Source organism: Delphinus delphis, chromosome 11 (genome assembly GCF_949987515.2).
Source record: "Delphinus delphis chromosome 11, mDelDel1.2, whole genome shotgun sequence".
Lineage (NCBI taxonomy): Eukaryota > Metazoa > Chordata > Mammalia > Artiodactyla > Delphinidae > Delphinus > Delphinus delphis.
This window is the reverse complement of record NC_082693.1, coordinates 90,748,816-90,771,717: the sequence shown is the minus strand read 5'-3', so window position 1 is coordinate 90,771,717 and position 22,902 is coordinate 90,748,816. Positions and strand designations below refer to the sequence as shown.

Genomic DNA, 22,902 nt, shown 5'->3' with positions numbered 1-22,902 from the left:
TCTCGGAGTAGGAGCTCCTGCAGGAGGAGAACCGGCAGAAGCTGAGTCTGAGCACCAAGCTGAAGCAGGTGGAGGACGAGAAGAACTCCTTAAAGGAGCAGCTGGAGGAGGAGGAGGAGGCCAAGCGGAACCTCGAGAAGCAGATCGCCACCCTCCACGCCCAGGTCCGGAGCTGGCTCCCTGCAAGACACCCCTGGGAACTGTGGGCTGGAGCCTGCAGGCTGGGGAGCTTCTGGTGGGGTGCCCACCTGGACTCCAGGGCACAGCCCTGCCGCTGGGTCCACCCAGGCCTCCCCGAGCTGGACACCTTCCCCTGGGGGAGCTCCTGCCCTCCCCAGACCAGGGCTCATGCCTGGGGTCCCCAAGGAGAATTTAGGAACCCATGAACTTGGGTGGAGGAGACGTACATCTTCATTTCACCAATCTCCAGCTGGCCTTCGGCGTTTTCTTCTGTTACGAATGTAGGCAACTAGCCGTGGCCCTCGCAGTGCCGGTGGCCTGTTCAGTAGAAACCACCGGTCATCGTGTCCGAGCTGAGGGCAGGCCTTGGGAAGGTCATCGTGCTCCTAGCCACTCAGGAGCCTGCTCTCTGCTGTGCTGATAAGGAAGCACGATGGTTACTGAACCACAGTCTTAAAAAATACCCGACACCTGCACTTTTCTGTATTGGTTTCTTGGTAATCCTGCGTATTTTGCTTTATGCACGTTCAAACCTCGTTACGAGAAGGAGGTCAGAGTCTTCTCTAGACTCTGAAAGGGTCCGGGGCCAAAGATAGACCAAGGGCCCTCTTCCGGATCCTGTCTTAGGACTTAAACGTGCCAGAAGATCTGCACCAGGTCGGGGAGGGTACAGGGTACCTGGATGGCGGTAGGGAGTGTGGGCACGGTGGCAGCTGTGTGTCCAGATGCGAGGAGGGGGCTGCGAGACGGACGCCTGCAGGCAGGGGGCACTAGGCTGCTGCCTGGGGGAGGGGAGGAGGCTTCCCACTGTAGGCCTCCGTCTTGGTACGAGCGGCTGGTGCGGGTCACGACTGAGAGGCCTTGCCGAGCTGACCTGTGGTGTCCGCCCCCCCCCGGGCTCTATGCGCTATGCCCTCTGCGGAAGTTCCATTCCCCTGGCCCCAGAGGGAGCGGGAAGTGGCTGGGGGAGCCGTCTCCGTAACGGGGTTGGTACCCCATTCCTCCGCTGGCGGGTGGCAGGCCAGCTCCCAGCTGTCCCGGGTGTGGCCACGTTACCCGAGCAGGTGCCGTGCTGGGTGCCTCCTGACCCCTTGCTCCCGCCCAGGTCACCGACATGAGGAAGAAGGTGGAGGACGGCGTGGGGTGCCTGGAGACGGCCGAGGAGGCCAAGAGGAAGCTCCAGAAGGACCTGGAGGGGCTGAGCCAGCGCTACGAGGAGAAGGTGGCCGCTTACGACAAGCTGGAGAAGACGAAGACGCGGCTACAGCAGGAGCTGGACGACCTGCTCGTGGACCTGGACCACCAGCGGCAGAGCGTCTCCAACCTGGAGAAGAAGCAGAAGAAGTTCGACCAGGTGGGTGTTGTTGGTGCTGCCACGGCCTCACGTCCTCCCCTCTGCAGACACCCTGCCTCGGGCAGGGGCCTCTGTCCGTCAGCCCGGCCCGGGGTCACCGTCACCAGCCCGGGAGGAGGCCCTGAGGGGCAGGCGCTCAGAGGGCCCCCCCGGATTCCAGCTCGTTGAGGCGCCTGGAAAGAAAGCGCTCACGATAGGTTTGGGAGCAACTTTTCCCCTTTCCTGGTTTTTTATGTTTTTCGAATCTTCTCTAATTAGAATTTTTCTTTATACGTTCCTAACTCTTGCTTACTCCAGGAGATCTGAGGCAGCTTACCGAGACGCAGGCAGTGGGGTGGGATAGAAAAATGGAATCATGCAGTCTAAAGCGTTTCCCATCTGTCCCATTTGAGAAATAAGTCCATGGAATAAAGAGGCGCTGAAGCGAAGGGGGAGGGGGGAAAATAAGATGATACGGTCAGGGTGGGCCAGCGCAGGGAAAAGATGCCGCACGTCCTTGGAGGGGGGCCACAAGGGATTCGCGCCTCCGCGCAGCCAGATTCGCTTTCTTTTCAAGGTAAACACCAACCAGTCATTCAGGAAAACCAGGGGCTTTCCGGGTCCTGAGGGTGAAATATTTACTGCCTGTGGGTTCTCCCGGAAGGGGCACTGAGTGTCATAAAGAACCTCGGTTACTAAGTGATAAAAGTTACACAGACTCCAGTGGGTTGTGGCAGAGGCCATCTCCACCTCCGTCTGCTTATGAGGACACGCTGCACAGCACGTGTCACAATCGGAAGCAGCGGCTCGCTGCTCTCCTTGGTCCCCCTCCCCCCAGTCCTGGCCCCTGGGACCCTCCTTCCCCAGGGAGTTCGGGCCCAGATGCTTTACCTGCCAGAGGCCAGCAGGCCCTGAGCTCTTTCTGAGAGCCGGTTGCTCGAGCCTCATGGTGCCCTTCTGTCTCCCAGCTCCTGGCCGAGGAGAAGACCATCTCCGCCAAGTACGCAGAGGAGCGCGACCGGGCAGAGGCCGAGGCCCGGGAGAAGGAGACCAAGGCGCTGTCTCTGGCCCGGGCTCTGGAGGAGGCCGTGGAGCAGAAGGCGGAGCTGGAGCGGCTCAACAAGCAATTCCGTGCGGAGATGGAGGACCTCATGAGCTCCAAGGACGACGTCGGCAAGAGCGTGAGTCCCCGAGCCCACGGCCGGCACTGGGGCGGGGGTGGGGGGGGAGGGAGATGGCCTCAGGACGCGAAGGATTAGGGGCTCACGGACACTGAGGCTGGGGACCTGGGGGCCTTGCGCCCCTCTGTTCCTGACCGCATCCCCTCGGCGGCAGGTCCACGAGCTGGAGAAGTCCAAGCGGGCCCTGGAGCAGCAGGTGGAGGAGATGAAGACCCAGCTCGAGGAGCTGGAGGACGAGCTGCAGGCCACCGAGGACGCCAAGCTGCGGCTGGAGGTGAACCTGCAGGCCATGAAGGCCCAGTTCGAGCGGGACCTGCAGGGCCGCGACGAGCAGAGCGAGGAGAAGAAGAAGCAGCTGGTCAGACAGGTGCGGACGGCCCTCCTGCTCCCCTGGGCAGAGGCGGGCAGGGAGCCCCGGGTTCTGGGGGCTCCTTTCTCCTTCCGCCGGGACTGGGGGAGTCCCCTGATTACGCCCTCCACGTCCTCACATTCCAATCCTCTGCCTGGAGGTCAGTGACCCCCTCTACTAGGGTTTTATGGTCAGGAGTCCTCCCTGTCCCTGGACGCCCCGTGGACGCCACGGGACTGGACCAAGCCCACCCGGGCCGTGAGCTGAGGCAGGGTCTGTGGGTACGTCCGGTTTCCTGAGCCGTTGGCATCGCCCCAGGTGCGGGAGATGGAAACTGAGCTGGAGGATGAGAGGAAGCAGCGCTCGATGGCCGTAGCTGCTCGGAAGAAGCTGGAGATGGACCTGAAGGACCTGGAGGCCCACATCGACTCGGCCAACAAGAACCGGGACGAAGCCATCAAACAGCTGCGGAAGCTGCAGGTGAGCTCAGGCTGGACCCAACCAGATCCGGCCGCACATGGCAGCGCTGGGCTCAGCACGGGGCTGGGACACTGGTGGGGTGGCCGGTGAATGCTGGGAAGTGCCGCGTTGCCCTCCCCGAGGAAGGTCTTGGGTGCCTTTAGCTCCGTCTCCCAGATGGAGACCCAGAAGCTGAGCAGAAGCAAACTAGTCAGAAGCAAACTTGCAGTAAGATTGTTGTCTTTGAGTGAAACAAACAAGTGTAAACCTAGAAATGCAGTGGCGTTAGAGTCACTTAGTGGCAGATTTCTAGAATAAACCAGACGTGACCCATCCCAGCCTTAACGGACAATGGTGGAAGTTTCCAAGCTGATGGTTCAGAGAAGCAGCTCGGAGCACAGAACACATACTTGGCCTCATCAGTAATGAAAGAATAATAAGTTTAAAAAACCAGCTCTGAGATGCCACATCATATCCAGCAAACCGGCAACAATAAGAACGAGTGTAAACACTGGTGTTTGCGAGGTCGTAGGGCGTAGGTGCTCTCATTGCGGTGGCCACTCTACCTGGTACCACTTGGCCGTGCCCAGCAAGGGTTGTATCCTTTGGCCTGGGGAATCCCAATTTGGGATTTATCTCCAAAAGGGAAAAAAACACAACTATTTCCCAAGATCTTCAGAGTTAAAACGAATCACCAGTGAACAAAGGACACGTGACTGCGCCATGTTGCCGGGACTAACCTGGCAGGTGGCCGTTGACCTGGAGCAGTGGGGATGGCCCCAGAGCGCGGGATCCAAGTCAACAGGAGGCGGTCGAAAGTAGACAAAAACATGGCTGGACTAATCCCCACCCGGGGACTAACGCTGCCGCAGGTGTGCTCTGTAGATCCTAACAGTCAAAAGCGTGTAAAGATGGTATAGAATAAAGGGAAGCTGTGTCTTTCCTCTTTTGCCCTTTTATAGCCATGTTGGTTGAATGTGGCCACAGGCTGAGGCCCAGCCGTCGGTCCCTGTCGGCGGGCACTGTGTGGGCACTGTGTGGGCACTGTGGGCACTGTGTGGGCACACGGGAGCGGTGGGACGGTGGCACCAAGCCTCTCTTCCCTGCCCTCAGGCCCAGATGAAGGACTGCGTGCGGGAGCTGGAGGACACGCGCGCCTCGCGCGAGGAGATCCTGGCGCAGGCCAAGGAGAACGAGAAGAAGCTGAAGAGCATGGAGGCCGAGATGATCCAGCTGCAGGAGGTGGGCCGGGCCGGAGCAGGGCGCTCGGGGCCTCCACCCACCTGCCGGGGCCACCCGGCAGACCTGGAAGAACGGGCCAAGCTCCAGCGATGGGCCGGTGTGGTTCTTGCTTTCTGAAAGAATTGCCCCTCGGGGTTTCATGAAGTAGCAAGGCTCCCTGGTGTGATTAGAACGTGTGTGTGAATTAACTCGTCACCTCCTGGGGCCGGCTCCCTCGCCGTCACCTGCGGTGACTTCCTGCCTGGCGAGGAGGGGTCCCTCCCAGAGGCTTACGGCGCCTTGTCCCTCACACGAGGCAGGTCGGGAAAGCGTCCCCAGGCTCTAGGCAGCCTTCTGCCTTGATGATGCTGGCTACCCAGTTGCTCCTAGCTGGGCCAGACATCCAGGCTCTCCTCGTCTGCCCTGACCAGACCGGCTGTGCCCTCCTGCACACGTGGGTCTCTGGTGAGGCCGCCTCACTCTCAGGGTGAAGCCCTTGCCCCCGCCGGCTTTCAGAGCCCCACACTGTGGCCTTAACTCACGTCTTTGTCCTGTCGCCCCTGCTTCCTGTCTGCCTGGAAGGTAGAGGGACCAGCATCCCGTCAGGCCAGGATGATTTCCTGTTTATTGCAACATCCCCGGCACCTGGCTTAGTTTTTATTTTATTTATTTATTTATTTATTTTTATTTTTGGCTGCGTTGGGTCTTTGTGGCTGTGCGCAGGCGTTTCTCTAGTTGCGGCGAGCCGGGGCTACTCCTCGTTGCGGTGCACAGGCTTCTCATTGCGGTGGCTTCTCTTGTTGCGAAGCACGGGCTCTAGGTGCGCGGGCTTCAGTAGTTGCGGCGCGCGGGCTCAGTAGTTGTGGCTCGCGGGCTCTTGAATGCAAGCTCAGTACCTGTGGCGCACGGGCTTACCTGCTCCGCGGCATGTGGGATCCTCCCAGACAGGGCTCGAACCCGTGTCCCCTGCATTGGCAGGCGGATTCTTAACCACTGCGCCACCAGGGAAGCCCTGGCTTAGTTCTTAGCGCTTAGGTATGGGGCTGTGTGATCATACGGCGCCTCAGCTGTGGCCTCAGAGGGGCTCCTGGGAACGGGCTTCGTGGAGGAGGCAGGCCTGGGAAGGGGTTTGGGAAGAAGGGGCCAGGGGCTCAGAGTGCCGGGAACAGAGGAGGGCTGTTGGCTGCGGGCGGCCCCGGCGGGTCACATTCGGGTTCCCGTGGCAGGACCTGGCAGCTGCCGAGCGCGCCAAGCGCCAGGCCCAGCAGGAGCGGGACGAGCTGGCCGACGAGATGGCCAACAGCAGCGGCAAAGGGTGAGCCGGCGCGAGCGCGAGCGGGTGCGGGTGCGGGGTTCCCCGCTCTGGTTCGGCCCCTCTCACCTCCCCCCGCCTCCACTCCCCAGTGCTCTGGCGCTGGAGGAGAAGCGGCGCCTGGAGGCCCGCATCGCACAGCTGGAGGAGGAGCTGGAGGAGGAGCAGGGCAACACGGAGCTGGTGAATGACAGGCTGAAGAAGGCCAACCTGCAGGTGAGCGGCGGGGCTCTCTGCGCACCAGGGCCCCGTCGGTGACGCGGGTGGGCCTCCCCAGTGGCAGAGGCAGAGGCGGCCGCCCCCTGATGCTTACGGGACGATGTCCTGGTGCCTGCACTGGCTCCTTGGTTCCTCTCTCTCGGGCGCTGAGCTGCTTCTGGACCCTTTACGCTGGGCAGCTCCCTCTTGTGGGAAGGCCTAGTGATCAGGGGCCCTGCAGGGTCCAGCTGCCCCTCCTCTGCCCCCGGCCGGGATCCCCACCTTCCTCAAGGTCACCAGCCCTTCTTCCCACAGATCGACCAGATCAACACCGACCTGAACCTGGAGCGCAGTCACGCCCAGAAGAACGAGAACGCGCGGCAGCAGCTGGAGCGCCAGAACAAGGAGCTCAAGGTCAAGCTGCAGGAGATGGAGGGCACTGTCAAGTCCAAGTACAAGGCCTCCATCACCGCCCTCGAGGCCAAGATCGCACAGCTGGAGGAGCAGCTGGACAACGAGACCAAGTGGGTGCCCCTCGCCCGTCACCTGGCACCGTCTGCCGGCTCCTCTGTGTGCCCGTCCCTGAGACTGTTTCCCCCCATCCTGACGGGGCTCTCATCCCTTTCCCTGGGGCCTTTTGCCGGGGCTTGTGGAGTTTGAATAGGACCCACAGCCCACTTCTAAAGTTGGGGAGCCTGATGACTCTCTGAGGGCTGAATCCGAGAGGTGGGGTTCCCACCCACCTGGGCAGCCCATCTGTGGGCTCAACAAGACTGAGACTTCTTTGGGGGTAATGGGGGTCAGTCTTCCTTTTTGCTAGCTTTTTCTTTGGCTGCACTGGGCAGCATGTGCGATCTTAGTTCCCTTGACCAGGGATTGAACCCGTGCCCCCGGCACTGGAAGTGCAGAGTCTTTAACCACTGGATCGCCAGGGAAGTCCTCTTTTTCCTCGCTTTATATGTGCTCTCTGAGATGTGTCAGTTCCCTTCCCTGAACCTCAGTTTCCTTATCTGTGAAATGGGGCTAAGCCCAGTGCCTTCATAAGAGTGTTCAGTAAAGGCGGTCTACCTTAGCATCAGGGGAAGTACCAGTGAGGCCCGGGAATGGGTGGCCCAGCCTGTGGATTTGTCGGCCAGACCTTCCGAAAGAGGGTGCCCCCCTGAACCTCTGTGTTCATGCCTTTCAGGGAGCGCCAGGCGGCTTCCAAGCAGGTGCGTCGGGCCGAGAAGAAGCTGAAGGATGTGTTGCTGCAGGTGGATGATGAGCGGAGAAGCGCCGAGCAGTACAAGGACCAGGTGTGTTGGCGGCGGAGCGGGGCCCTGCCCCTTGGCGGCTGAGGGCGGGGAGGGCCACAGGCATGTGGGGTCGTGACCGGGGCCCCTGGCCACGCGTCTCCGCAGGCGGACAAGGCGTCTACCCGCCTGAAGCAGCTCAAGCGGCAGCTGGAGGAGGCTGAGGAAGAGGCCCAGCGGGCTAATGCCTCCCGCCGGAAACTGCAGCGTGAGCTGGAGGATGCCACGGAGACCGCGGATGCCATGAACCGCGAGGTCAGCTCCCTCAAGAACAAGCTCAGGTGAGCCCCGCCGGCCCCACCCGCCCCTTCACAGGACCCTTTCTCCTTCAAAAAGTTAGTTTGTCCTGAAGAGCAGAATTTGGAAAATGAGGCTCCTATAAACTCAGTCACCTTTCTCAGCTAGATGTCAACGAGCGAGGTGCTTAATGATGCCGAGAAAGTGCCGCTCAGAGAGCCCTTCCTCGTTCTCCTTGCCTCCTGGGCTGTAGCCCGGCCTTTTTTTTTTTTTCTTAAACTTACTTATTTATTTATTTATGGCCGTGCCGGGTCTTTGTTGCTGTGCGCGGGCTTTCTCTAGTTGTGGTGCGCGGGCTTTTCATTGCGGTGGCTTCTCTTGTTGCAGAGCACGGGCTCTAGGCACGTGGGCTCAGTAGTTGTGGCACGTGGGCTCAGTAGTTGTGGCGCACGGGCTTAATTGCTCCGCGGCCTGTGGGATCTTCCCGGACCAGGGATCAAACCCGTGTCCTCTACATTGGTAGGTGGATTCTCAACCACTGTGCCACCAGGGAGGTCCTAGCCCTGCCTTTTAAATAAACTCTCCGGGTGATTTCTTCCCGTCCTGCCTGAAGAGTCTGTTCCTGTCGCAGCGCTAAACCTGATGAGAACGTTTTCAGGTTTTGTCAACTAGAAGTTGCTTGAGGCAACCGGCCGGTCTCTGGCGCAGCTTTAGGCGCCGGGTGAATACGGGCATCTTCTAGCTCTGAACCAATGGAAAGGGCTGCTTGGCAATTCTCAAAGGAACGTCACATTCGGGCAGCATGAAATGGTTGAGGCAGAGGGTCTTCTTGGTCCAGATTCTCACTGCTTACCTCCTTTTCCCAGGGGTCGTTTTTTAAAGCATAAAAGCAACAAGAGCAGACAGTCTGGTCAGTGTGTGATACCGCTTTTCTTAGCGGAGACCGGAAGGAGACGCCTGTCTTTGTGCGCTGTACACAGTCATTGTGTGTCTGTTGGTTTCGCCTGTTCGGTACTCAGTGTGGTCAGAGGGTGGCATTTTGCAGGGGCAGCTTCATCTGCTCTTGTGCCTCCCCGCTTTGAATCAGCCCCCATTACCTGACGGATTTTTGCTAGTGTTTTGGGTGAAAGTGGGAAGCTTCAGGCCGGGGGGGCAGGAGGGGACAGCCCTCCTGTCCCCGCTGGAGGCTGTGTCCCCGGAGGCCCCCCTCCCGCCGTTGCTTCTCCCCGTGGGATGTCAGGAGCTAGTTTCCTCTAAAGATCACTTTGAAACACATGAGCTGTACTGCGGCCGCCTGGCCAGCACTGCTGACCGCTGCCTCTGCCCCCAGGCGTGGGGACCTGCCGTTTGTCGTGCCCCGCCGAATGGCCCGGAAAGGTGCCGGCGACTGCTCGGACGAGGAGGTGGACGGCAAAGCCGACGCGGCTGAGGCCAAAGCTGCCGAGTAACAACCTCTTCTTCTGCTGCCCGAGACGGACGACAGCACCGACTCCACTTCCCCTTCCCAGCCCCTGCAGCACCCCTCCTCCCTCCTGGGACTGCTGTGACCGTGACCCCACCTCGTCCCCCCAGGCCAGGGGACCTCAGGCCCCACCTCCCCGCCCATCCCGCCAGGCCTCCTTGAAGGGCTTCCGGCTTCCTCTGCTGCAGCCTGCTCCCCTCCCACCCTCCCCCCACTGCCCCCCGGAATCTAATACCAAAGAGTCAGGGTCCTGGGCCCTGGCCCGGGAACAGAGCGACCAGCAGTATCCCCCCCACCCCTTCCCTTGCCGAAAAGCACAAGATGGTGAGGTGAGGAGGGCGGGCCTCCGGGGATGGGCAAGAGAGTTTTCTACGAATCTATTTTTCTTCAGACTAAGGAGTTTTGCTAGCCCGACGCCCCAGAAGAGTTGTCACCTTCCCCCGCCTCTGCCACCCTCTCCCTTCTTTGCTGTTGGCAATCACACGCGGTGACCTCACACCCTCTGCCCCAGCGCCCCCCCCCACTCCCGTGGGCTCTGGGTGGTCCGGCATGAGCAGGCCCAGGGGGTCCACTTCTGTGCAGCGCACGGGAAGCTGGCGTGGGGAAGGAGGGGCGTTCCTCCCCACCCCTGCCGGGCAGCGCCACCACCACCTTCCTGATTCTGAAATGTCTCAAGTGCAATGATGACCCCTTTCCCTCCTTTGCCGAGGGCAGCCCACCCCTGCTGCAGCAGGGCTTCTGGGCTGAGAAGACAGGGCCCAGGGGCCAAGCTGGAGAGGCCAGCAGTGGCCCCTCCCAACACTCTTGGGGACCAAATATATTTAATGGTTAAGGGACGTGTCCCGAGCCTGACAGCCAGAGCAATGGAAAGGGCCAGGTGATCTCGAACCTACTCCAGGACTGGGGCCCGAGGATAGCTGACCTGCACCGTTGACTCAGTATAATTCAAGACTCTGCCATCTGCACAGATATTTTTAAAAGAAAAAAAAAGTTGTCTTTTCTCCCTCTAACTGTAATAAATGGTAAAATTCCAAGTCTTTATCACTGCCTTTCCTTTGGAACCACGTCTAGAAGAGAGTAGCTTGTCCTACACTGGTCTGCACTGGTGGCTGATCCCTGTATTCCTAACTGTTTTGTATATGCTGCATTTAGACTTACTTATGGCAAAAAAGGCATTTTTTTTTTTAAGGAAACAAACTCTCAAGAAATCATGAAGATATATAAAAGCTACATATGCCTAAAAAGCTCTGAATTCAGGTCCCAGTTGCTGTCACAAAGGAGTGAACAGAACTCCCACCCCTGCCCTTTTTTTATATAATGGAAGTGCCTTAGCATGGTTGCAGCCGCCACCACTACAGTGAGCTGGTTTACAGATGTTTTCCACTGAGCATCACAATAAAGACAACCTTGTGCTACGAGCCATGTGTCTGGGGTGTCTCTGCGCCGGAGCAGGTGGCCTAGAAGGGACTGTACCTGGGCCACCTAGAAGGGACTGTGCCTGGGCCACCTAGAAGGGACTGTACCTGGGCCACCTAGAAGGGACTGTACCTGGGCCACCTAGAAGGGACTGTGCTTTGCTTCTGCAGCAGGCACCTACTTTGTGCAATTTCTGGAAGCTTCCAGGAATGCAGCTCGGCTGGGGCACAGGCTCCAGTAGGGAGTGACAGTCACGCAGAAAGGCAGGCTGGCCAGATTCAAGGATGCTAAGAGTGTCTCATAAATCTTGGTTCCTTTCAGTTACTGAGTACCTACTATGTGATGGACACTGAGCTGGCCTGGGGGATAGAGATACAAGGCCCAGGCGCTGACTTCCAGAAGCTTTCTTAGTCATCAGACGATGCAAAGCCTGCCCTATGGAGTTTCATCCCAGGTACCATAGAAGGGGGAAGGAGGGAGTCGGTGCTGAGGCCTGTGGGTACTGGGGCAGGGGCTCTTCACAGGACTGTCAGAGCCTTTGTTCCTCCCTTCATGCTTTGAACAAAGGCTGAGCATAGACCAGGCCCCTTGCCAAGCACTGGGAGTGCGAGGGCAGGGGAGACAGATGTCCCTGCAGTTGCAGGCAGGAGGGGGGCAGGCAAAGGCTCTCCTTAGAGAAGGGGTTTGGTGCCCACTTGATTCAAGGTGTGGACTCAGGCAGCAGGTCTGCATGCGGGCCCTCGGGGCCACTGTGTGGCTGGCCCGATTGCTAAGGAGAGCTGCAGACTCCTAGACAGGGCACTCACCAGGCCTCCAGCAGCCGACCCATCCAGCCTCCGAGGAGGTGCACTTTCGGGCCCTGGGAAGGGAGCTGCAGGAGGTGATGGGAGAGGCAGGTGGGCGCCATCGCTGGAGCCTGGGGTGCCGCTTCCCTTAGAGGTTCTGGGCGGGGGCCTTCCTCGCCGCTCCCAGCTTGCAGTGTCTCCAGCCTTCCTTGGCTCGTGGCTGCATCCCTCCAGTCTCTGCCTCTGTCTTTTCGTGGCCTTCTCCCCCTACGCTGCTGTCTCTCTGTGTGTCTCTTATAAGGATGCTAGTCGTTGGATTTAGTGCCCACTTAGGTAATCATTGTTGATCTCAAGATGTTTAACTTAAAGGATTTCCAAACACCCTTTTCCACATAAGGTCACATTCACAGGTTGCAGAGATGAGGTCACGGACATACATTTTTTTGGAGGGGGAGCACCCATTGAACCCACTACAGGACCCAACAAATATCGGTTCTCCCCCCTTAAGGTCCTCTGGCTTGACGGTTCACCTTGTGCAGGGGAAGTACTGGACCAGGTGCCAACCTCTGCCCACCAAGGGGGTGCAGCCCCAGGGTTGCCTGACCACCATGCATGAGCATGAGAGCCCAGGGGCTACTGATTCCAAAGCCCCCTATGGAAGGGAGGGGGTCTTTGCTCCGTCTCCAGCTGTCCACGTGCTCTCTGTGGAGGCTAAAGCTTGCTAATGCCCCTCCTCCTCCCAGCCTCTCTCTCATTACTCTTGGTCATCCCTCCTCTCTGCTGGGCCCTGAGGTGGACCGTTCACCCTGGTCCCAGCATGTTCTCACCTCTTCACTTGCGTCCACTGTGCTGTCAACTTTCCCACTGGTCTTCGACTGGTGGCATTAGAGACCTCCTCATCCCTAATTCTGACCAGTTGCTTATTTTTCCAAACAATTCCAAATCTTCCACCCAGACTATGGTTATGAACACAAAAGCTGGCTTCTGCACATGGCCGGCCAGTGTCTGGCACAGTGGTTCTGTGCTGAGAACATTAATCCTATGTGGTCAGTGCCAGGTCATTGCACAGGGCCATGTATAGGCAAGTGAAACTAGACTAATCACAAAGGAAGAGGGTAGAACTTATCACCTAGATTCCATCTTATTTCTCCTGGGGACCCCAGTGGGCTTTGCCAGTGACACCACTTTGACTTTTGGTATTGGAAGAGTCGGGTTTTTTGGGGGTTTTTTGCAGTCCGCGGGCTTCTCACTGTTGTGGCCTCTCCCGTTGCGGAGCACAGGCTCCAGATGCGCAGGCTCAGCGGCCATGGCTCACGGGCCCAGCCGCTCCGCGGCATGTGGGATCTTCCCGGACCGGGGCACGAGCCCGCGTCCCCTGCGTCGGCAGGCGGACGCTCAACCACTGCGCCACCAGGGAAGCCCGGAAGAGTCAGTTTTTTTAAATTAGTTTATCAGTTAAATCTTGATTACTAATGGAAATGAAAGGGCGGGCATATGGATAATTAAAAATCGATGAACCGTTGGAAGGGAGACAAGGTGGTGAAATAGAACGACCTTGAGCTCACTTCGCCTCATGAGCACACCAAAAATCACAACTAACTGCTGAACAACTATCAATAAAAAAGACTGGGATCTACCAAAAAAAGATATTATACATCCAAAGACATAAAGGAGAAACCACAATGAGACAGTAGAAGGGGTGCACTTGAGATATAATCAAATCCCATCTCACCCAGGTGGGTGACTCACAAACTGGAGAATAATTATGTTGCAGAAGTTCTCCCACAGGAGCGAGAGCTCTGAGCCCCATGCCAGGCTCCCCAGCACAGGGGCCTGTCATTGGGAGGAGGAGCCCCTAGGTAGTTTGGCTTTGAAGGCCAGTGGGGCTTGACTGCAGGAGCTCCACTGGACTGAGGGAAACAGTCTCCACTCTTGGAGGGTGCCCACAAGGTCTGGTGTGCACTGGGACTCAAGGCAAAGACAGTGACTCCATAGGAGCCTGGGCCAGACCTACCTGCTGGTCTTGGAGGGTCTCCTGGGGAGGCGGGGGCAGCTGTGGTTCTCTCTGGGGTCATAAAATCTGGTGGCGGACATAGCAGGGAGTGTTCACCTACATGAACTCTGGCTGGAGGCAGACATCTTGGGTCCTTGGCCCCGAGACCTGGCCTCACCCCAGTGCTGGGATGCCTTAGGCCAAACAGCAAACAGGGCAGGAATACAGAACCACCTTGTCTTTAGACGGGCTACCTAAGGAATTCCTGAGCCCACAGCCCTCTCTAGACACACCCCTTGATACAGCCCTGCTCACCAGAGGTCCAAGACCCAGCTCCACTCACCAGTGGGCAGGTACCAGCCCCTCCCACCAGGAAGCCTGCACAAGGATCTAGACCAGCCTCACCCACCCAGGGGCAGACACCAGAAGCAAGAAACTACAGTCCTGCAGCCTGTGGAACTGAGTGCACATACACACTCGGAACCTACCCTAGGACCAGCTGGTTCCTGGCCCTTGGGTGATGAGAGGGGAGTATACTGCTGGGACACAGAGGGCATCCCCTATAGAGGGCCACTTCTCCAAGGTCAAGAAACATAACTCACCCACTACATATATAAAAATATAAACAGAAATTTAAACAAAATGAGACAGCAAAGAAATATCTTCCAGATGAAGGAAGAAGATAAAATCCCAGAAGAACTAAGTGACATGGAGATAGGCAATCTACCCAAGAAAAAGTTCAGAGTGATGATCGTATAGATGATCCAAGAACTTGGGAAAAGGATGGATGAGCAGAGTGAGAAGTTACAAGGAATTTTTAGGAAAGATAAAGAACAACCAGAGTTGAAGAATACAATAACTGAAATGAAAAATACACTAGAAGGAATCAATAGCAGAATAAATGAGGCAAAAGAACGAATCGGTAATCTGGAAGACAGAGTGGTAGAAATCACTGCTGTGGAACAGAATAAAGGAAAAAGAATGAAAAGAAATGAGGACCGTTTAAGAGACCTCTGGGACAATGTCAGAGGCACCAACACTTGCATTAGAGGGGTCCCAGAAGGAGAAGAGAGAGAAAGGGCCTCAGAAAATATTTGACGAGATAATAGCTGAAAACTTCCCTAACGTGGGAAAGAAAAGAGTCACCCAAGTTCAGGAAGGGCATAGAGTCCCATACAGGGTTAACCCAGGGAGGAAAACGCTGAGACATGTAGTAATCAAATTGACAAAAATGAAAGACAAAGAGAAAATATTAAAAGCAACAAGGGATAAGCAACAAATAATATACAAGGGAATCCCCATAAGGTTATCAGCTGATTTTTCAGCAGAAACTCTGCAGGCCAGATGGGAGTGGCACAATATATTTAAAGTGATGAAAGGGAAAAACCTACAACCAAGAATACTCTTCCTAGCAAGACTCTCGTTTGGATTTGATGGAGAAATAAAAAGCTTTACAGACAAGCAAAAGCTAAAAGAATTCAGCACCAACAATCCATCTTTACAACAAATGCTAAAGGAACTTTTCTAAGGGAAGAGAAAAGACCACAACTAGAAACAAGAAAATTATGAATGGAAAAGCTCACCAGTAAAGGCAAACATATATTAAAGGTAGGAAATCATTCACGTACAAATATGATATCAAAGCCAGTAATCGTGATAGGAGGAGAGTACAAATGCAGGATATTTAAAATGCATTTGAAATTAAGAGCTCAGCAACTTAAAATGATTTTATGCTATACCAAAACCTCAGGGTAACGACAAACCAAAAATCTATAATAGATATGCACACAAAAAAGGAATCCAAACACAACACTAAAGATAGTTATCAAATCATAAGAGAACAAAAGAGGGAAGAGGAAAAGAAAGACCTATAAAAACAAATCCAAAACAATTAACAAAATGGCAATGAGAACATACATATTGATAGTTACCTTAAATGTAAACAGATTAATTGCTCCAACCAATAGACATAGACTGGCTGAATGGATACAAAAACAAGACCCATATATATGCTGTCTAAAAGAGACCCACTTCAGATCTAGAGACATACAGACTGAAAATGAGGGGATGGAAAAAGGTATTCCATGCAAATGGAAATCAAAAGAAAGCTGGAGTAGCAATACTTATATCAGACAAAATAGACTTTATTTTATTTTTTTTAATTTTATTTATATATTGATTGGCTGTGTCGGGTTTTAGTTGTGGCACACGGGATCTTCGTTGCAGCATGTGGGATCTTTTGTTGTGGTGCATGGGCTCTTTGTTGTGGCATACAGGCTTCTCTCTAGTTGTGGCACGCGGGCTTAGTTGCACTGCGGCATGTGGGATCTTAGTTTCTCAACCAGGGTTCGAACCCACATCCCCTGCATTGGAAGGCAGATACTTAACCACTGGACCACCAGGGAAGTCCCAAAATAGACTTTAAAATAAAGACTGTTACAAGAGACAAAGAAGGACACTACATATGATCAAGGGATCAATGCAAGAAGATGATATAACAATGGTAAATTTATATGCACCCAAGATAGCAGCACCTCAATACATAAGGCAAATGTTATCAGACATAAAAGGAGACATTGACGGTAACACAGTAATAGTGGGGACTTTGAGTCCCCAGTTATGCCAATGGACAGATCATCCAGTGACAGAAAATTCATAAGGAAGCACAGGCCTTAAATGACACATTAGTCCAGATGGACTTAACTGATATTTATAGAGCATTCCATCTGAAAGCAGCAGAATACACATTCTTTTTTTTTTTTTTTTTTGCTGTACGTGGGCCTCTCACTGTTGCGGCCTCTCCCGCTGCGGAGCACAGGCTCCGGACACGCAGGCCCAGCAGCCACGGTTCATGGGCCCAGCCACTCTGCGGCACGTGGGATCTTCCCGGACCGGGGCATGAACCCGTGTCCCCTGCATCGGCAGGCGGACTCTCAACCACTGCGCCACCAGGGAAGCCCAGAACACACATTCTTTTCAGGTGTTCATGCAACTTTCTCCAGGATAGATCACATGCTGGGTCACAAAGCAAGCCTCAGTAAATTTTAGAAAACTGAAATCATATCAAGCATCTTTTCCAACCACAATGCTGTGATATTAGAAATCAACTACAAGAAATAAACTACAAAAAACACAAACATCTGGAAGCTAAACAATATGCTATTAAACAACCAATGGATCATTGAGGACATCAAAGAGGAAATCAAAAAATACCTAGAGACAAATGAAAGTGAAAACACAATGATCCAAAACCTAAGGACACAGCAAAACAGTTCTCAGAGGGAAGTTTATAGCAATACAAATTTACCTCAGGAAACAAGAGACGTCTTAAATAAATAACCTTACACCTAAAGCAGCTACAGAGAGAAGAACAAACAAAACTCCAAGTTAGTAAAAGGAAAGAAATCATAAAGATCGGAGCAGAAATAAATGAAATAGATGCTAAAAAAACAATAGAAAAGTTCAGTGAAACTAAAACCTGGTTCTTGGAAAAGATAAAGAAAATTGATAACCCTTTAGCCAGACTCATCAAGAAAAAAAGGGAGATCAATCAAATCAAAATCAAATTAATAAAGTCAGAAATGAAAAAGGAGAAGTTACAACCAACACCACAGAAATACAAAGGACCATAAGAGACTACTACAAGCAACTATATGCCAATAAAATGGACAACCAAGAAGAAATGGACAATTCTTAGAAAGGTATAATCTCCCAAGACTGAACTGGGAAGAAATAGAAAATATGAACAGACCAATTACGAGAACTGAAATTGAATCACTAATTTAAAAATTCCCAACAAACAAAAGTCCAGGACCAGATGGCTTCACAGGTAAATTCAACCAAACATTTAGAGGCACCATAACACCTATCCTTCTGAAACTATTTCAAAAAATTGCAGAGGAAGGAACACTTCCAAACTCACTTTATGAGGCTACCATCATCCTGGAAGCAGACAAAGATAGCACCAAAAAAGAAAATTACAGGTCAATATCACTGATGAACATAGATGCAAAAATCCTCAACAAAAGACTAGCAAATCCAATGATACATTAGAAGGATCATACACCATGATCAAGTGGGATTTATCCCAGGCATGCAAGGATTTTTCAGTATCTTCAAATCAATCAGTGTGCTATACCACATCAACAAATTGAAGAATAAAAACCATATGATCATCTCAATAGATGCAGGAAAAGCTTTTGATAAAATTCAACATCCATGTATGATAAAAACTCTTCAGAAAGTGGGCATAAAGGGAAGCTACCTCAACGTAATAAAGGCCATATATGACAAACCCACAGCTAACATCATACTCAATGGTAAAAAGCTGAAAGCGTTTCCTCTAAGATCCAGTCTTAAATGTAAGACCAATACTAGAAAAGTTCTAGATGAAAACATAGGCAGAACAACTCAGACATAAATTGCAGCAATATTTTTTGGTTCTGTCTCCTAGAGTAAAGGAAATAAAAACAAAAATAAACAAATGGGACATAATTAAACTTAAAAGATTTTGCACAGCAAAGGAAACCATAAATAAAACAAAAAGACAACCTACAAAATGGGAGAAAATATTTGCAAACGATGGGACCAACAAGGGATTAATTTCCAAAATGTACAAGCAGGTAATACAACTCAATACAAAAAAAAACAAAGAACACAATCAAAAAATGGGCAGAGGATCTAGACATTTCTCCAAAGAAGAAATACAGATGGCCAACAGGCACATGAAAAGATGCTCAACATCACTAATCATCAGAGAAATCAAATCAAAACTACAATGAGGTATCACCTCACATCAGTCAGAATGTCTATCATCAAAAAATCTACAAATAATAAATGCTTGAGGGGGTGTGGAGGTAAAAGAACCCTCCTGCACAGTTGGTGGAAATGTAAATTGGTACAGCCACTATGGAGAACAATATGGAGGTTCCTTAAAAAACTAAAAATAGAGTTACCGTATGATCCTGCAATACCCCTCCTGGGCATATATCTGGAGAAAACTCTAATTTGAAAAGATACATGCACCCCAGTGTTCATTGCAGCACTATTTACAACAGCCAAGACATGGAAGCAACCTAGATGTCCATCGACAGATGAATGGATAAAGATGTGGTATTTATATATGCAATGGAGTATTACTCAGCCATGAAAAAGAATGAAATAATGCCATTTGCATTATTTCATGGATGGACCTAGAGATTATCATACTAAGTGAAGTAAGCCAGACAGAGAAAGAGAAATATCATAGGATATCACTTATATGTGGAATCTAAAAAAAAAGAGAGAGAGATACAAATGAACTTATTTACAAACCAGAAAGAGTCTCACAGACATAGAAAACAAATTTCTGGTTACCAAAGGGGGAGGGGTGTGGAGGGATAAATTAGAAGTTTGGGATTAGCAGATACACACTACTGTACATAAAAGACATAAACAACAAGGTCTTACTGTATAGCACAGGGAACTATATTCAATATCTTGTAATAAATTATAATAGAAAAGAAAACAAAAGAATTTTTGGATGTGCTTGGGGGAGAGTGGGCAGGGGCTTTCCCAAGAGTCTGTTTCAAGACAGGGCCCCAGGGAGACTCTTCCCCATGGCTTGTGGGGAGCTGACCACTTCCCCACCGGGCCCAGCCAGCTTCCTCCAAATTCTACGGCTGGGCCGTTACCCATCAGGCCATCAGTAGCCATGACGGTGATGTTTATTGGTCAATTCGATGTGGTGCTGGCCCCAGGCCTGAAGCCTCACAGCACAGACACAAAGAAAACCCCAAAGAAAATCTGCGACGTGTGGGAAATTCAAGTGTTTCCTCGGGGCCTCGTCTGCCTGCTCTCGGGAGGTTTCTGCCTGTCTGTTGGCCTTTGTCTAAGCCTCTCTGTCTTTTTCTCACACCTCTTTCTACTTTGTCTCTAACGTGCTCTCCCTCTCCTGTTTCTCTGACGCTTTTCTCCTGCCTCTTCCTCTCTGCATCTCATGCTCTCCAATCTTCTGTCACCCTCTGTCTCTGGTTCTCGCCTCTGCCTCTTTTTCTTTCTCTCGCAACCCCCTCTGCCTCCCTTCCCCTTTGCCTCCCTTCCCCTTTGCCCTGTCCTTCCTCTTCTCCATGCCTGCCTTCCTCTCTCTCCCCTTCTCCTCTTCCTCCCTCCTTCCTCCCCCATCCCTGCCCCCTCTCCCCAGGAGCTCCTGTGCAGAGACCCAGCCGGCCTCTCTGAGAGACAAGGCTCCCCAGGGGCCCAGCAGGAAATGCAGTTTCCCCTCTGACCCTGTCAGCTGGCCTGGGGGGCTGCAGCATGCCTCCCTCCCGCTCCACTCAGGCAGCCTGTGCAGGCTCCCGGGGCTCAGGAGGGAGGATCTCACTTTTGAGGGGCTCTGAGGACCGCCTTTCCCAGGAGCGTGGAGAGCAGGGAGCTGGGCTGGGGCCGGGGGAGGAGGGGAGGAGAAGCCCAAGTTCACTGAGCACCTCCTGGGTGTTGGCACTGCATCAGGGCCTGGGGGCGGGGGGAGCATCAATGGCTACAGTCCCTTTCCAGGAAGACAGAAGGACCCATAAGGGCAAGGAACTGGGGGGCGGGGTGGCACGAACCAAAGCCTGGGGGCAAAGAGCAGTCTCTGCAGAGTTGGGGCTTCCGGGCCAGCCAGGGGGGGAAGAACCACCCGCACGGGTTTGCGCTGTTCTTAATATATTTTTACATCCGCTGTATGACCCTTAGGAGAGGCGGTGTGGTGGTTAGAAAACGTCCAGGGGTCAGAGTCAGAGGTCTGGCTTCCGATTCAATTTCCCCCTTGCTGCCTGCATGACCTTGGACATGTCCCATGACCTCTCCCAGCCTGTTTCTTCATGTATGAAGTAGGTGCAAAAGACCTGCTCACTGCAGTGTTACAGAGTAGATGGGGGGATTAAAGGAGGGGTTATTGGAGAGAGCTCAGAGCCCTGACCCTTGAACCTCGGCCCCGTAGCCACCTCTTCTTTGCCTCCTGGGTACCCTCTGTCCAACTGTGGTGATGGGGCGTGAAATCCCTGCAAAATGTCAAGTGTGTATTTAGCGTCTTTTATAGGCTCTGCTCTGCACCTGCCCCCCTTCCTGATCTCCTAGTTTCATAGAGATCTTTTTTAAAAATTTATGTTATTGAAGTACAGTGATTTACAATGTTGCGTTAATTTCTGCTGTACAGCAAAGTGACTGTTGTATATATGTAGATATTCATACAGAGATTCTTTTTCGTACTCTTTTCCATTATGGTTTATCACAGGACAGTGAACACAGTTCTCTGTGCTGTACAGTAGGACCGTGTTCTTTATCCATTCTCTGTATCACAGTTTGCATCTGCTAATCCCAACCTCCCCCTCCATCCCTCCCTCACCCCACCTCCCCCTCCCCTTGACAACCACAAGTCTGTTCTCATAGAGATCTTTTGTAGAGGAGTGGTCCCAGCACAAGCAGCACCAGAACCACCTGGGAACTTGTTAGGGCACTTGTTAGTCAGTTAGTTAGTTAGGCCCCTCCCCAGACTAACTAAAGCAGAAACTCTGGGGTGGGGACCCTAGGTTCTAAGGAGCCCTGCAGGGGCTTCCAATGTTCAGTCAATTTGAGAACCCTGGGATGGAGCATCGTCTCGAGGACCCCCACCTGCAAGGTAGATACGCTAATAGTATCCCCGTGGCACAGGTGAGGTTGTGAGGCTCAGGGAGGTGACTGGCTCACCCAAAGCCACGCAGGTAAGAGGTGGTAGAGCTCAGGCTGGAACCGGAGAAAAGTCAGTGCTCTTTCCACGTCGCCCTGCACCTCCACCCCTGGACACTTCACAGGGCCCAGGGCACAGGTGCTTCCAGGGAAGTTCCACCCAGCCACTCCCAGGGCACAGCCCTGCCCAGGGACCTCTCCCTCTTCACCTGCCATGTGTCACTCGGTGCAGGGCCCTGCATTCGGCTCCAGTCTCAGGGTCTGATAACTAATTTACACTCAAGTAGAAATGGCTGATAATTCCTTCAGGGGTGCCTGCTGCTTTTTAGGGGCTGTTCATGGTAACCAGGAAGAAAGAGAGCTCATGGCAGGGTTCCAGGCTCCTTGTCAGGAACGCGTGTGTGTTTTTGTGGGAGGGCTGTGGACCTCCAAGCACAGGCAGAATGGTGTCAATGGTGTCGTGGAAACAGTACAGGCCCTGCCACAGCTGGGTCATCCCTGCCTAGGAGCCTGGGCAAGCCACTTCATTTCCCTAAACCTTCATCTGCTTACCTGTAAACAGGCAGGATTCCTATCTGGTTCCCTTAGGAGGGCCCATGAGATAGGCTTTATCAGGTGGCCCTCCCCTCTCCGGATTGCCCTGGCAGGCTGCTGTGAGCAGAGCCCAATCAGGGCAGAGTCACCCCATGTTATAAAGTAGGCAGGTCCCTTTCTGGGACAGCACTTAGTGCCACCCATCTGTGCCACCTGCCAAAGGACTGCCCAGGGTCTGAGTGTCTGGCAATCCCTGCTTCTGGAAGCCTTTTGTGTTGCTGGTCTGAGCTCCAGGAGAGCCCTGGGCTGGGAGTCAGGGCCCTTAATGTCTGCAGGGAGAAGTCATCAGGGAAGGCTTCCTGGAGGAGGCGGTACTGCAAAAGAAAAGTACTCAGAAGTACCTCCCTGCAGACATACATATAGAATGACCCCCCACCCCACCCCCACACTTCTTTCCTTGCTCTAGTAATCCCCCCCTTTCAGATCTGCCGGGAGGTTTTCATTGCTCCTAGCACAGTGCCTGGCACACCCAATAAATGGGGGTTGAATTCATTTGAATTCCAGTCAATCAGGAGAGGTAAGAGAAAGAGAGATGAAAGGGGTACCAGCGGCTTTCCAGAGATGGGGGCCACAGCTGGAAGGGGCTCTTTTCCAGGAAGGCCTGCAGATGGCAAACAGCTGGCCGAGGGTGTCTGTGACTCACCCCACTCCCACAGGCTGGTGGATGCTGCAGTCAGGCTGAGACAGGAGTCAAAGGCCTAAAGGAATTTTGATAAGGACAACACAAGCCCTGGAGTATTTCCAGAATGCAGGAGGTTAAGCGTGCGGGGAGCTGGGTCAGGACAAAGCTGGGTCAGGGCAAAACTGCCTGATTATGTTACTTATTTAATTTGTTTGCCTGGATAAAATATTCACGTGGTACAAAATTCAAAAGGTACAAAGAAGGCATCATGAAAAGTCTCCCACTCTCCCATTCCTGTCACCCAGGCCCGCTCCCCAGAGGCAGCCTGTGTTTCCAGTTGCTTCTACAGACATCCTTCCTCTCCTTTTCTCCACTTTTTTTTTTTTTTTTTTTTTTTTTCTGTACGCGGGCCTCTCACTGTTGTGGCCTCTCCCGTTGCGGAGCACAGGCTCCGGACGCGCAGGCTCAGCGGCCATGGCTCATGGGCCCAGCCGCTCTGCGGCATGTGGGATCTTCCTGGACCAGGGCACGAACCCATGTCCCCTGCATTGGCAGGAGGACTCCCAACCACTGCGTCACCAG

General features: G+C 53.3%; 1 protein-coding gene across 3 annotated transcripts in view; it reads left to right on the top strand.

Annotated features, from left to right (window-relative positions):
• The window catches only part of MYH9 (myosin heavy chain 9), a 92,965-nt gene extending 82,323 nt beyond the window's left edge, over window positions 1-10,642 (top strand). For all 3 annotated transcript variants that reach the window (XM_060025585.1, XM_060025586.1, XM_060025587.1), the window contains exons 30-41: window positions 12-164; window positions 1,286-1,534; window positions 2,482-2,694; window positions 2,849-3,061; window positions 3,362-3,523; window positions 4,616-4,744; window positions 5,950-6,038; window positions 6,128-6,251; window positions 6,549-6,757; window positions 7,420-7,528; window positions 7,634-7,806; window positions 9,093-10,642. In XM_060025585.1, coding sequence (XP_059881568.1) covers window positions 12-164; window positions 1,286-1,534; window positions 2,482-2,694; window positions 2,849-3,061; window positions 3,362-3,523; window positions 4,616-4,744; window positions 5,950-6,038; window positions 6,128-6,251; window positions 6,549-6,757; window positions 7,420-7,528; window positions 7,634-7,806; window positions 9,093-9,210 — 1,941 coding nt within the window. In that variant the 3' untranslated portion in view covers window positions 9,211-10,642. The remainder of the gene's footprint in view (window positions 1-11; window positions 165-1,285; window positions 1,535-2,481; window positions 2,695-2,848; window positions 3,062-3,361; window positions 3,524-4,615; window positions 4,745-5,949; window positions 6,039-6,127; window positions 6,252-6,548; window positions 6,758-7,419; window positions 7,529-7,633; window positions 7,807-9,092) is intronic.
• The last annotated feature ends 12,260 nt before the right edge of the window (window positions 10,643-22,902 follow it).